A 14,442-nucleotide genomic window follows, 5' to 3' on the forward strand; every position below is an offset into this window, starting at 1 on the left:
AGATTTGGAATCTGTCCCTTCTCTGTTAAGATTTCCAACAAGTGTGTCAGTTGTGGGGGCTAGGACATTACACTCAGACCTTTAAATCAGTTTCCCTTTCATCACAAAACAACAAAGAACTCTTTTAGTCTAATTCGTGCTGACTAGCTGAATTGGAACAAATGACCTAGAGGTCAGAGTCTCTGTATGCCATTACCTAGTTGTTTAGTACCTGTTTGTCATTTATACATTTGACTACGCTAGCCATTGTGCATCATGGCTTTAGTAATGTAGTACTTTAGGCCACTACAGATAGGTTAATTGTGAAGTGATGTTTATTTGCTTCTTGGGTTTAATTTTTAGGTACAAATTTACCTCAGAAAGTTTTAGGAACAACTGAAGAAGTAAGTGGTAAGAAACATCCAGAAGACACTATCTCTGTGGCATCATCCTTACATTCTAGTCCTCCTGCATCTCCTCAAGGTTCCCCTCGCAAAGGTAAGATGTAACTGTCTCAGCTAGTTCGTATTACACCAAACAATACTTGTTGCCACATAAGTTGCTTTTCAATCTATAATGATAATAGAAAGTGAAGAAACCTTTAACTCCTAATACTTTCTGGACTTTCATGTTTTAGATTGAATTATCAGATGCTTTCCAGGTATTGTGCATCATATAACCAGGATTCCTGTGTTGGAAGGGTGGCCCTTTGTTAGCGGACAAACATAGATAAGAATGAAAGCAGAAGTCACAGTTGTTTCATTCTATGCAGATTCTTGATGTTGTTGCACAAATTTCCAAATATTTAAATGTTTCTATGGAGTATTTCAAAGTAAGAATTTCTACAAGAAATTGGTTTTAAGCAACTACAGAATTTAGGGAAAGAAACATATTTAAGTTGATACATTCCCCCTTTTTTAGTAATCAGGATTTAAAGTGACCTATACCCCTAAGGATTTTACGTCCTACATAGAACCTCTTGAGGTAAAATACCTGACACTGGTCTAGTTCATTGATCCATGTTTTCATAAATCAAAGTGAAGCTTTTTGTCTTGCCTGAGTAGTGTGCATGCAAATGCTATTTCATGGTAGCTGCACATGTAGCATTTTAAATGGTGTATTTCCTACATTGGCCCCTCCACACTCTTCATTACCCTGGTTAAAAAAAAAATTAAAAAAAAAAAAAAAACCTTAGCTCTGGCCTCATCTTCACAGATGTAAAACAATTACTGTTTAAATAATCACAGTACAAGAGGGCACATGGGGTTGGTTAAGACAACCTTATGAATTCTAGCAGGAAGGAGAAGCTTCCAGAGCTTTCTTTAGCTCCCATGTTTTCGATTTTTGTCTCACTTCTGAGGGCTCCTTTTTATTCACTGCCACATTTCTGGCAGCAATGTGGTAAGTGATGTCAGACCTGAGTTCAATTTGACTCTTTTCCCCACCATAGCTGGATAACTATGCTCAACTGATTTATAAGGTCAAATTTCTTGTCCATAAGATGGAACAAAGACCATCTATTTTAAGGGCCTCATACAAGGTTAAAGGAAATAATATTTATAAAACCGATAGATGATTACATGTTTAGTAAATTAAGGTGTTCTTCTTTTTCCCTGCTGCCACCCCAGGATAACATAGCTTCACTGCTAAGCTACCATATCCCCCTTCACCTAGCTGAGACCAGCTAGTTTTCATTCAGATTTTACTAAGAAAAGATTAGTAAAAATTAAATAGGACATATAAACAGTATATATTAATAGGTATGTTTGTAAAACACAGGTTTCTGATCTTGTAGTATAGCTCCTATATGATTTTGTGAGGCATGCAGATCTGTTTCATCTCTTTATTGGCTACATGGTCCAATCTAAAGTGCTCCTTACCAGATCTCAAAGAGGAGGATCCATCACATACATGGTCCTAATGAACAGTGGCCACATGCTCTTAATGCTTTTTCTGGAACAACTTTACACACTCCACCCCTTTTGGAGGCTGTTTTGAGATCCCATTAATAGACAGTTCTCTCACCAGGAAACTATTTGGATTGGATAGGGTGTTCTTACCTGAATGTGACTTGTGGGAAGAAGAATTTCCCCATCGCTCTCATTCCCAAAAGAAAATCCACTCTTGTGACTACAATAGAGAAGTCTTTTCACCATTTTGGCTTTTGTTCTGTGGCCAGCAGTTGACATTGACATTCATAGCTTTGGGAGACTATCATCGGCATGTTTAGAATCCTTAGAAACCTGAAGAAATTATTTTCTTTAAAACTGTTTAAATTTCTATTTCCGTAGATATTTAAAAAATGAGACATCAGGCAGCTTTAACCTTCATCTTCTCCTGTGCTGATGGAAAGCAACCTTTTCCACCTTGGAGAGTTCAGGATCAGAAATTGTGCTTTATAAACACCTACATTGTTTATATGTCCTATCTGGGTTTTACCAAGCCTTTTTTTAGTAGAATCTGCCTGAAAATCCTAGACATAGTTATTCTTGAGAAATAATTCTGGTTACCTGATACTCTTGTCATGTTTTTCCTTAAGATTTATGAATTTTGCTTACTTTCAGCAGTATTTTAAACTTTTTCTGATTAAAGTAATTTTTCTCCTGTGTTCTGTCTTGGAATGACTGCAGTGTTTATGCTATATAGTAGACTCTCTGTGCTTTAAAAAATACGTTACTAGATTTCAATTTTTCCAATACTGTCAAAATGTTTGAATTTTTTAATAGTGAAATGTTCTGTAATAGAAACCAGGCTAATTGTGATTAACTGGAAAGAATTAATTGACCATGACAGGGTTTTTGCATCTCTCCCTCCAGTTGGCAGTATCCTATCTGATCTCAGCATCCTGCTGCGCCTCTCAGGGTCTTCCTCATCCCCTCCCCGTGAGTCCAGCACCAAGATCAGTGGCCAGAGCTGCCCCGGAATAGGTGGGGTTTACTTGCAAAAGAAAATCCTTCAGATTACCAGGAGCACAGCCAAAAGAACAGACAGGACCGAGAAGGCCACTGAGGAGAATAGAGACAGGACAAGTTGTGAGAACACAGCCAGAAAAAGAATGACGTCCCCGTTTAGAAGATTTAGGGAAAGAACTCTTTCAAGGGAGAGACTAGCCAACAGCAAAAAAGAGGACGCAGATCACCATCAAGCTACAGAAAGCTGTGAGAAAGTGAAGGATGTTGGGAGCAACATCAAAGATGAGAAAGGGAGTGACATCTTCAATTCAAATAGCCGAGGCAACCGTAACACTTTAAACTGCTTCTATACGCGATTCAAGTCTAAGAGGAGAAAGACAATCTGACGGAGTTCCTTACCTAATTTTAGTGTTAAATTTGTTTTCATTTATTAATGTACATGTAGCTTAAATTAATTTATTTATCAAAGTTTAGGCAGACAATTTAGTGTAAAATACGATTTACAGACATTTCATGATTAGTATTAAAGATACTCTAGCAACAAAGTCGTATTTATTTAAAGTGCCTTATTTGTACATGTTATTTTACTAATGTTAGTAAAATTTATACTCTTGTTTTCTGTAGTTGGCTTTATTTCCTGCTGATAGCGGCTGGGTCTGTGAATGAAATAAATAGAGGTACTTTCATATTAGAACCCCCAGTAATGATCGGATCACCACCTTTGCTTTAGAGAATTTTACTGCCCTATTACTACAATTACTTTACAAGCTAAAGGGAAAAGAAGGCAAGAAATTGTACCTTGTCCACGTACACTTTTTATTTCATTTGCTTTTCATATAAATCTGTAATCCAGAGGAGAAAGAGGAGATAGTTTGACATAGCAAGTGAAAAATCATTTGGAAACTTGTTAAAAATACAGTTACTGTGTCCTACCGCAAACCTCCTATGCGAATTGCCCAGAAAGAGGCCCAAGGATATGTATATTTAATAACTTTTCCAGGTAATTCTTAGAATTGATTGTATTTGAGAAGTACTGATCTAAGAGACATAGGGATGTAATTACTTCTAAGACAGTAATGTTTTTCTATTGAGGAAGAATTTTTATATTTTATTTTTTTAATTTACTGCATCCATTTTCTTGATCCTCTTGAAAATTGGCCAATCACTTCATAAAGCACACTAGGAAATGTCAGTGTTCAGAAGATCAAGACTGGCTTATCAAAAAAAAAAAAAAAAAAGACTGGCTTATCTCAACTTATCCTGTGCCTGGTGGCCCTGTAAGCCACATACAAATCGCCCATATTCTGGGTCTTAATTTCTCTCTTGGAAATAGTTACTGGAACTCCTTAATATGGTCAGTGTTCAACAAATTTTTTTCTTTAGTGACTTGAGTTATATGCATATATAAAACCTATAGTTTTTCTTGCTGAGATTTCTCAGGATTATCCTGAAGGTCATGTACCCATTGACCCTCATTTTCCCAATGAACAGGAAAATAATTGTTTGATTCTTTGAGACCTACTCCTTGTTGAGATTACTATGGCATTTCCTTTTATTTCTAAGTAAGTTTGTTTACTTTTCTAACAGTTACCAAAATAGACATTATGTACATTGAATTGTCATTGCTGTAGATTTATTTTTGGATGCTTCCACCTCATTCCATCTCCACCCCCTTTATTCCAGAGAATGCAAAAGCTGTTGCTGTATCTGCTGTGCAGTAAATCATGGAACAATTTTCAAAAAGGCAGATGCCATCTTTTTCATAACACATTTTTATAAAATTGTCAGTTTTCTGTTTAATGCAATATTGTGTAAAGTTGGTGAAGAAAAAGGAAATAAGGTATAAACTTGTAATACCTTATAAACAAGGTATTGTTTATAGCTAAAACAATTTATTTAAAAATAAGAAAATATTGCTTTCAACTTGGGGCAAGACTCCTTAGGTGACATAAGCAGAATATCTGGGGTAAGTATATATAGTTTAAAAAAGCAAAAATAAAATTCCTTCTCTTGAGTCTTGACTCCCCTCACCACCACCACCTTACCTCAAGGTGGTATTCTAGACAGTCAGATCAAGCCAAGAAATATTTATGTTAAAGAAGGGGACAAAACGTTTAAAAAGAAGTTGAGAAACTCAAGATGTCTGCTTTTTAATATTTTGAAATACATCTGATGCCTTCTTATTTTATTAAATGCTTGTAGCTTTGTGAGAGCCCAGGGCAGATACACATTTGGATTAGTTTCTTCAGTAATACTGGGTTTTGACTTCATATTTCTTGAATTTGGAATCGGGTTGGTATAGTGTAGGTAGGTAGATAAATGGATATGTAGGGGAATGTATCTAGGAAATTGGCATCCTTACATCTACACAGATGGAAACTGAGATGCTGCTTACTCTGTCCTTTGTTGTTTCTTTGTTTTTCTTCGTCTTCTCTCTGACCGCATACCCCTCCCTGTTTCCTTGTTTTGTAGTTTAATCACTTGTTTTCTCTCATTTAGGTTATACACTTACACCATCAGCTAAATCTGACAACTTGTCTGACTCCAGCCATAGTGAAATTTCTTCACGATCCAGCATTGTGAGCAATTGTTCTGTTGACTCCATGTCTACAGCTCTACAGGATGAACGGTGTTCTTCACAGGCTGTGGCGGTCCCTGAATCCACTGGGCCTTTGGAAAAGACAGAACACTCCTCAGGGATAGGAGACCATAGTCAGCTTGGCCCCGGGTAAATATAGTTGCCCATGTTCATGTTACAAAACCCAAGCCAAGTGGCCACTTCAAGCAGTGCTCCCCAATGTGCCCTGTCTTGGTGGGGTGGTTGCAGGGGAATCCATAAAATAATGAGGGCTAAGCATGCATTCTCTGTATTGAATAATACTTATTGAAATAAGTACTATTTTGAAACCTGTAGGGGTGCTCATTTTTAAAGAGTTACTGAATTCATGTAACTTTCTATCATGTATGTTTTCAGTTAATAAGAGCTCACAGTGAAGCTGCTGTTGCTAGGGGGTTGTGGTGTGGTTCTTGTGTTGTGGCTATTACGATAGAGAATGTTCAGAAGATTGTGTAATGCTGTATATGTGTAGGCAGCCCTTGATGTGAAAGTATGATTTAGGGAGTAAGAATTATCAGCTAGTAGAAGTCCAAAGTTGTCTGTGGGTTTTGGGGGTTTTTTTGAAGTTAACTAAATTTCTATTTAGTTAGTTCTATTTAGTTCTAAACTGATTGATAAATCTGATATTCTTTAATATTAAAACTTAAGATATAGTAAAGTATTTGCATATTTATAAAGCCTTTTTAACCAAGATTTTCTAGGCCAGGGGTCAGCAGACCTCTCTGTAAAAGTAAAATAGTAAATAATATCAGACTTTTCAGGTCATGAATTCTGTGTCACATCTGCTTGGCAGGGCCATCTTTGCTCCGAAACAGCCTTAAACAATACAATTCATATACAAATGGGCATACTGTGTGTCCCAATAAAACTGTATTTACAAAAATAGGCTAAGGATCAGATTTAGCCTTGGACTGTAGTTTACCCCCACCTGCTCTACACTGTGAATCAAGAGTTCACAAGCCCTTTTTTTTTTTTTTTTTTTTTGGCCAGGCTGGGGAGAAAGTGAAGGGGAGCAGAGACAAGGAGGATAAAGGGCCTGATAGTAAACATTTTAGGCTTTGCAGACTACATTTTTCTCTGTCTCAAATTCTTTGGAATATTTTGTTTTGTTTAAACTCTTTTAAATGTAAAAAAAAAAACATGCTTTGCTCCAGACCATACATACCATTGCTCCAAAAACATGCCATTGGCTGGATTTGGCCCCAGAGCCCAAATTTGGAAACCCCTGCTATTCTATTCTAAATAATAGAATTCATTTACAGTTGTTGGTTGGAGAAATTACTCTTAGTACTTGGCGCTATATTAGGCTAGCCTCGGGGTTATATTGAAAAACCAAACATAGTTGAGAACATGTAGTTTAGAATTCTTTATTTTGTATCCACGTAGTGTGTTTAGCATTATGTTGACAAAGAATTGAAAGTGTATACTTGATTTTATTCATTTTAAACCTCATTTTTCATTTTCATTTAAAATCAACTCAAAAATTTCTGAGGTACTTTGCTAAGTAGTTGAGTTTCTTCCATGTATGTTTCTAGCTGGGTATGAACATTAATGGGAATAGAGATTAACTGATGATTGATTACAGTGTTTTTTTCCACAAGATTATTTTGGCATTGAACACATGCATTGTGCATGTTCTGTAATCCTTATAGACAGTGACACTTGGACAGAAGGTTTTCCCAATAAGCCAGTAAATTTTAATTGTGTATCCCCAATTTTTTAGGTGGACGCTGTCAAAGCCATCTCTAGTCAAGAGCTTAGCTGGCTCATTTTCTGTGAGTAATGAGGAGATTTCTCATGAGCATGTTATTTTAGAAGCAGCGGATAGTGGTCGTGGAAGTTGGACTTCTTGTTCAAGCAGCTCCCATGACAACTTCCAAAGCCTTCCAAACCCAAAAGGCTGGGATTTTTTGAACTCTTATCGACATACTCATTTGGATGGCCCCATTGCTGAAGTGGAACCCCCTGACTGTGAGCCCTATTCCTGCCCTAAAGGCTGCTCTAGAACTTGTGGCCAGTGTAAAGGAAACCTGGAGACTAATCAGATGAGACAGAGTTGGGCTTCCTCTAGTTCTCTGTCTGACACATACGAACCAAACTATGGGACAGTTAAACGGAGAGTGCTAGAGAGCATCACACCTGAGTCCTCTGAAAGCTTGGATCCCAAGGATGGCACTGACCCAGTTTACAAAACTGTTACTTCAAGTACAGAAAAGGGCTTGATTGGTAAGTTTTGTGTTCTCTGTTGTATCTGTGGCATTTAGAGATTAAGCGGCAAAAAATGGCATTGGGATATCTTGGCCTAGACTTTTACTCTTGCAAATATTCCTTCTTTCACTCCAGCCTCTCTTCCTGCCCTCTACAAACAAAGTATTTCCAAAAAGTTCATGATTTCTCAAGGTCTTGGAGGCAAGTATTCAGGCTTATTAAAACAAAAGGGCTGGTGTAATTAAGTTGATAATTTCGTTTGTGTTTTGTTTTTGAGATTTCTTTGGTTTCATTGAGAAGAGATTGTGTTTTACCATGGAGTAGTAACAAAGGGATTATTCTCTTTGTCACTTCATAAATTGTTTGGACCACAATTGCTATACATGCATGGTAGAAATTTTGAATCTGGTATTATTTTTAGGTAGTAAAAGTGAGGAAAATTCCGATAAAGGAGTCCCAAATATTTTTCATTATAGTCTCCTAGCACATGTCAGGGGTATGCGAACTCCTGTTGTGGGTTCCATTCCAACCGCACACAGCTTTTTTGGTGTATGTATTCTTCTAGTATTTAGCTATCAAATATTTTTTTTCACTTCTTCCTTGAATTACACAAATATTTGGATATAATAGCCGCTGCTTTTTTATGTATATGAAATGACTATACTTTGAATCAACTTTATAACATATTCATGAAGTCAATTTAAATTACGAAAAATGTGAAAAATGTGCTGATTTTTATAGCACATTCCTAGTACATTTTTACTTGTCAAGTTGCAGTATAGATTGGGATTTTTAGTTCATTTTTTTTTTTCCCAAGGATTTTATATTAAACCTTTTTGGGTAACCGCTATATGGATATCTAAATGTTTGTGTGCAACGATATAAAAGTAATCTCTTGTCCATTTAAGTAACTATATTTTTAAAAATCTTTTATTTCTAGGGGACTCTGGGAAAATTATTCATTCTTGCCTTATTGGTCTTGATGACTTCACCCCACCCTCTCTCCCTGCCCCCATCCTTTTGGGTGGGAATTAAAATCCTTTAAGACCTTGATACTACATGCAGATTCTGCTGGTACAGTTGTAGAAGTTTCAGTATGGACAAACATCATCGTCTAAAAGAGGAGTTAATATTAGAATTATCAGATGGTCCTTCTTCATTCTGTTTAATATGTAGGTAGTGTTTGTGTTTTAAAAGTTACATCAGTAATATAGAGCCATTTGTCCTTTAGGTCCTGTGAATTGGTCTTAATTTCATGGAACCTCCTCTTTTATTTAACCAATTTCTGAAGCTTCTTGAAACTTTGCCTTACACAGACTTAGGGAAAAGGATTTTAAGTCATAATTATTTTGAACATGCACTAAAAATCAGGGAAATTTAAGATGGGTTTCCTAAAATTATGCCTTTCTTTTTTTACTTAGTCACAGATCAGAAGTTAGAAGTAAGGTCCTCAAAGGAATTGGGTCCTCTGTACTTGGAAAGTTCAAGTTGTTGATATGCCAGGACTGACGAATAGTCTCCCCATAAGTACCATACATACAACAGTGGTTTGTGTCTCAGGGACAGGGTAGGAAAGCCCTGAAATAGAGGGCCCCAACGTCATTTCTCTGATTTTCTTCCCAGTCAGCAGAGCATAGGTGTTCAGGGTAAACCGTTGAATGTTTCTGGGGTTGGTGTCCCCTGGGAACCAGGCAGTCATCTGTGAATTGCCAGGGCTTCACCCTAGAGGAGGGCTTGTCACTGTGTCACTTCTTTCAAATCTGTCACTGTAGTTATAAGACCTAGTGTGATTTATATGTTTGAATAACAGGTTTAAATATTAAGTTTTAGGTGTTATGTTTTTAATCTGTCACTGTATTCAAATATATTCATTTAGTCTGTTTTTGAGTTTTGTTTTTATCATTGTAATAAGTTTCAGTATGTCTTTTTTTTTCATTTCTTGCATTTTTCATTAACGTTTCCATTGCTTGTTTTTCATGCCAGTGTACTGTGTCACCTCACCCAAGAAGGAGGATAGGTATAGGGAGCCACCTCCCACTCCTCCAGGATACATGGGGATTTCTTTAGCGGACCTAAAGGAAGGACCCCACCTACACCTAAAACCTCCAGATTATAGCGTGGCAGTGCAGAGGTCAAAGATGATGCATGACAGCCTCTCTAGACTGCCACCCACTTCTCTCGGTAGCAGCCCCGTGGCCTGTGTTCCATCGAGGATTGTAACTCAGCCTCAGAGGCATATTTTGCAGCCATCCCATCCTAAACTAGCAGATGTGACTGACGCAGATAGTGAAGCAGATGGTATGTTGACAAACTACCTTAATGGATCTTGAATGAATTGCTGAATACATTAATTCGTCTTTACCCTGTGTTATTTCATATAATTGTTAATGTTTACATTTAAATACCTTAGCAATCTGTTTTTTTTTTTTGTTTTGCTTTTGAAAGAAAGAAAGAAAGAAATCCGTAAATATAGCAGTGTATTTTTTAAATGGAGAGAGTAACCGGCATGTTTCTGTATGCCCCACACCCTTCTTCCAGAATTGACAAATAGCAGCTCAGTCTGATAGGATAATTTTGATAGTGGTGGAGTTGTGTCTTACATGGATGCCTGAAAACTTCAGAGTACCTAAATACCTGAAGTTGTGCTGATGATGTTCCCTCTCACTAGCAGAACTCTTGACTGACTGCAACAGGGGCAGCATTTTGATTATTGGTTTGCTTTATTAAAAATAAATGAAATGTTATCCATTCAAACAGTAGAGTGATGAAGTGGTAAAGAAGCAGTTATAGCATTGCTCTCTGTCAGCCCGCTGTGCCATTAGCACCCATAACCTCCTTGTAATAAGATCTGGGCCTTGATGTGATATTTGAGAGAAAAACAGTTTCTTTGTTGAAAGTGACTAATATTCTAAACAGGTGACTAGACTGTAAGTTGATCTTCTTTAATATGCCTCATCTACCACTTAATGGTGTTTTTACTGTTTTCAGAAAATGAACAGGTCTCAGCAGTGTAGCCTTTGGAGGACCCTCTTGAAGTTTACCGAAAGCCGTCGAGGAAGGAGTGGGCAGTACCACCTCATGATTCCGCAGGCCATTGTTGCCAACGAACAGCTTGCTGCTGCTACTAACCCAGAGGTCTCGTTCCCTGTACTCTGAGCGATGACCTAGCCCTGAATCATGCTTCCTTTTATTGAATCCTTGCAGATGCAGAGTTTCCTCAGCTATGGATGTTGTGCCTGGAAACCAGTCTTCACTTCGACACCAGTACTGCCTTGGGACCACAGTTACTAGAACAGATTCAAACTCAGAGTCCTCCCTATATATATCAGTATAGATTTTTCTTTAACAAGTTATTTTTAATATAGTAATTTAGTAGTATTTCCAAGCCATAGCTTGGGTTAACGGACAAATTCAAAATGTCTGCCAATACCAAGGATATTCATGTATTTGAGAAGTAACTTATTATTTGATGTTTTGTGGTTTTCTTTGTATTGGGGAGTTATCATTAGCAGATGTTTATGTTTAAGTCCATAAAACTGTCTCTGGCCTGACCAAGCTGAAGTCATCTTTACAGGATGATACATTTCATCTGTATACAGATATGAACTTGATCTGTAGCACCAGTGCAATGAAGTGTCTCCATTTGAGTGGGATAGGAAGCCCTTTGTGGTTGAAGTGTTAGGAAGGAAGATACTGCCGTCTGCAGATTTGGAAGGCCAAATGAAGCTGCCATGGGGTTTCTTGTCAGTCCTTTGGAAAAGGGAAGCTGTGATTGGGTGGGCTGCCACCTTCCTCTCCAAAGAATGACATTTTTTTCTTAAAAAATCATGTATACCAATCCTTTCTGACATGGAAGTCAGGCTACATCTAACTAAAAGTATAAATTCATTAAATAGAGAATGGGTTCTGGAGAGTTCTGCAGAAACCCAAAACAAAAGTTTTTTCACTGCTCAAATGTGGAGTTATTTTTTTAAAGGCAAATGTAATCATTGGTGTGTAACCATGGAGATGAATTCAGCTGCATGTATATTCATTCTGCAGCCGCCCCTCCACCCTATCTCTCAGCATGAGGCTGTGTTCAACCCTGATAAACTCTGCAGCCCCCAGGTGCCTGCAAGAAAGCTTGTTAGCACACCAAGCTAATAATTGGTTGAAAAGTTTATGGGGGACAGAGGAGCTAGAATTGTGGAAATAATTCTCTCTAGGTTCTCAGTTTAGCCCTTGAGAGGAAGGAGATACATATTTTTAACAGCCTGTTGGGCATGGCATTCCTAAGTATTTGATTAAAATTTCAGTGACTGTTTACTGGATGACCTAGACTTTCCACATTTTTACAAATCAAATAACAGTGTTTTCTATATCTTAAGTTTAAATTTCACCATTTGTTTTTAGTGTCAATGTGAGTGCTTAATAAACTATTGTGACTACCAAAAAAAAAAAAGCCAAAGCCATTCGTGTGCACTACCCAGATTAACATGGAGCCAAAATGGGTTTACTTCTGAGTGGTTTTCCATATGTGAATTTATAGGTTTTAGCTGATTTGTGATTTCCCTTTTCAAGAGTTTGTTCTCATTTTATCCTAGCTATCTCTTCCCTCTTTCTTTCTCCTTGTCCCCTTCATTTTTTTTTTTAAATAGGCTCCATGCCCTACATGGGGCTTGAACTTGTGACCCTGAGATAAAGTTACATGCTCTACTGACTGAGCCAGCTAGGCACCCACCCTACCCCCATCACCTTCACTTCAAAATCATAAATCCCTTCCAAGTGGTAAATGGCAGTAATCTATTTTTTCCACCAAAATTATTGTTTCTCCATTTTAGGAACAATAGCTTATCTGAAAAATCCCTTTGGGCAAAGAAACATGAATCTGAAACTTAAAGCCTTAAAAATCCACTCCCCAGGTGTAGTAGAATGAGGCTAATTGGCTCTATAGCTTTCTTAGTCCATTGACATGGAATGTGGCCTGGATCAAAAATCCTGGTTTGAAAGTCACACTGTAATGATTTAACCTGTAAACACTGGTCCTCTGATCACAAAAAAATGTTCCTTTACTGATTTACCTATTACTGTGTCATGTCCAGAGCAAAACAAAGAAAATGAAAGATACCTTTGTTATAATCATCTTTTTGTCAAGTTTGGGTATTTATTCTCATTATTTTATATCCATTACCCCAGAAAAAATGTGCTGTTTGCACAATATTTGTTTATTTGCAGGTGTTTGAAATCAAACGGGCGCCTTACCTGTCCTGTGTCCTTAATGGTGTTGATAATATCTTGCACAGAGAGTCAGAGGCTGTGATTTTGGACTGCACCTTGTAGCTGCCTTTGTTTTCATCTAGCTCCAACTGTGAGTGTCTGGGTCAGCCAATCACAGTGATCAGGAACTAAAGCCAAATGCATTGTAGTTTGATCTGTGTGTATCCCCTAAAAACCCATGGAGTTGTGATTTTTATATTTTAATTCTAACTTAGGGTACATTTTGGCCTTCTCTTACTTTGTTACATGACAAGAACAAGAGAAGCCTTAACTTGTGTTTGCTCCAATTCTAAACCCCCATTTTTGTTTTTATTTTATAAATTTATAACTTCAGTGAAGAGAGGAGTACCCTCATCCCACCTCAGCTCTGAATCTGTCAGGACTTACTGAAGCAGTAAATCCACAGTGCAAGGTTTTGCCAAATAAGTTTCAACAGAACAGTTTTTTCATAATAAAGATTTGGACAATTAGTAATTCCACTATATACTTCCATAAAGGTTTATTTTAAATAGTAGATTCTTAACTTCCTCTAAATGATTACTTTGAATCTGATCTTTGGGCAGAAAAAGACTTCACTGGTTTCTCTTGAGGGTGAAAAGTCACGCTGTCGTCATCTGTATGACCTCCTTGAGATGTGGCAGTAATCATGAGGATTTCCAAGAACAAACCTAGTTTTTCTAAAATTTTTTCCCTATAAAACGAAAAGGAAAACAAGTTTCCTGTATACTTAAAACAGTGATAATGATTGTTAATTCTGATATATTTTGTTTCTAAAAAATGTGATATTAAAGTAGATGTATCCCTTTAGCATTACCTTAAAGGCTAGAACAAAGGGATCAATCTTCAAAAAGTGTCATAGTACATTTTCAAATTTAGACTTGAACCCCAGTTCCATCTTTAGCTTTTGTTGTGCTTTTTTAAGGCTTCTTTATTTTTGATACACAGAATGTAGTTGTACTTGATCTTTTAAAATTGAAACCATGTGAGCTTATCAGAAAAAGACAAAACTGCACAGTTGTCATAATCAAATGCAATTATACTGCACAATTCAGTGATTGTAAAGTATCCTGTAATGAGCAATGTTTGTCTCCTATTTTTTGATACCTCCTAAACTTATGTCTTTTAGAAAGACAGTGCCTCTGTATGCTTTTTGTATTTTTACTGAGTGTAAATATTTGTTATATTTTTGGTTAAGAGAATGTAAAAGTACCATTTATTATTATCATATCTACTAATACATTGGTGGAATCAATAAAGAGTCTACGTTAACCTTCTTTGCACTTTATTACATATGTCTGGACACAGATAAAATAATTACACCCAGTCATTCAGGGGGGCCAGTCTGGGGCTAGCATTGGTATAAAGGCCTTATTTTTTTAGGTCCCCAGAGAAATTGGAATGATCCAATTACTGTTGACTTTGTGGTGTCTATAAAATACCTACTTCTTGTTTAGGTTTTAAAAAGTGTGT

At 37.0% G+C, this 14,442-nt stretch overlaps 1 protein-coding gene across 10 annotated transcripts in view; it reads left to right on the top strand.

The window, feature by feature from the left end:
• RAPGEF6 (Rap guanine nucleotide exchange factor 6) overlaps positions 1 to 14,241 on the top strand; it is a 186,534-nt gene extending 172,293 nt beyond the window's left edge. For 8 of the 10 annotated variants that reach the window (XM_041762080.1, XM_041762081.1, XM_041762083.1 and 5 more), the window contains 5 exons: positions 343 to 477; positions 5,391 to 5,619; positions 7,232 to 7,734; positions 9,700 to 10,014; positions 10,705 to 14,241. In XM_041762080.1, the coding sequence (XP_041618014.1) occupies positions 343 to 477; positions 5,391 to 5,619; positions 7,232 to 7,734; positions 9,700 to 10,014; positions 10,705 to 10,730 (1,208 nt within the window). In that variant the 3' untranslated portion in view covers positions 10,731 to 14,241. The other 2 variants (XM_041762085.1, XM_041762089.1) reach the window with 2 other exon arrangements.
• The last annotated feature ends 201 nt before the right edge of the window (positions 14,242 to 14,442 follow it).

This window comes from Vulpes lagopus, chromosome 7, assembly GCF_018345385.1.
Source record: "Vulpes lagopus strain Blue_001 chromosome 7, ASM1834538v1, whole genome shotgun sequence".
Lineage (NCBI taxonomy): Eukaryota > Metazoa > Chordata > Mammalia > Carnivora > Canidae > Vulpes > Vulpes lagopus.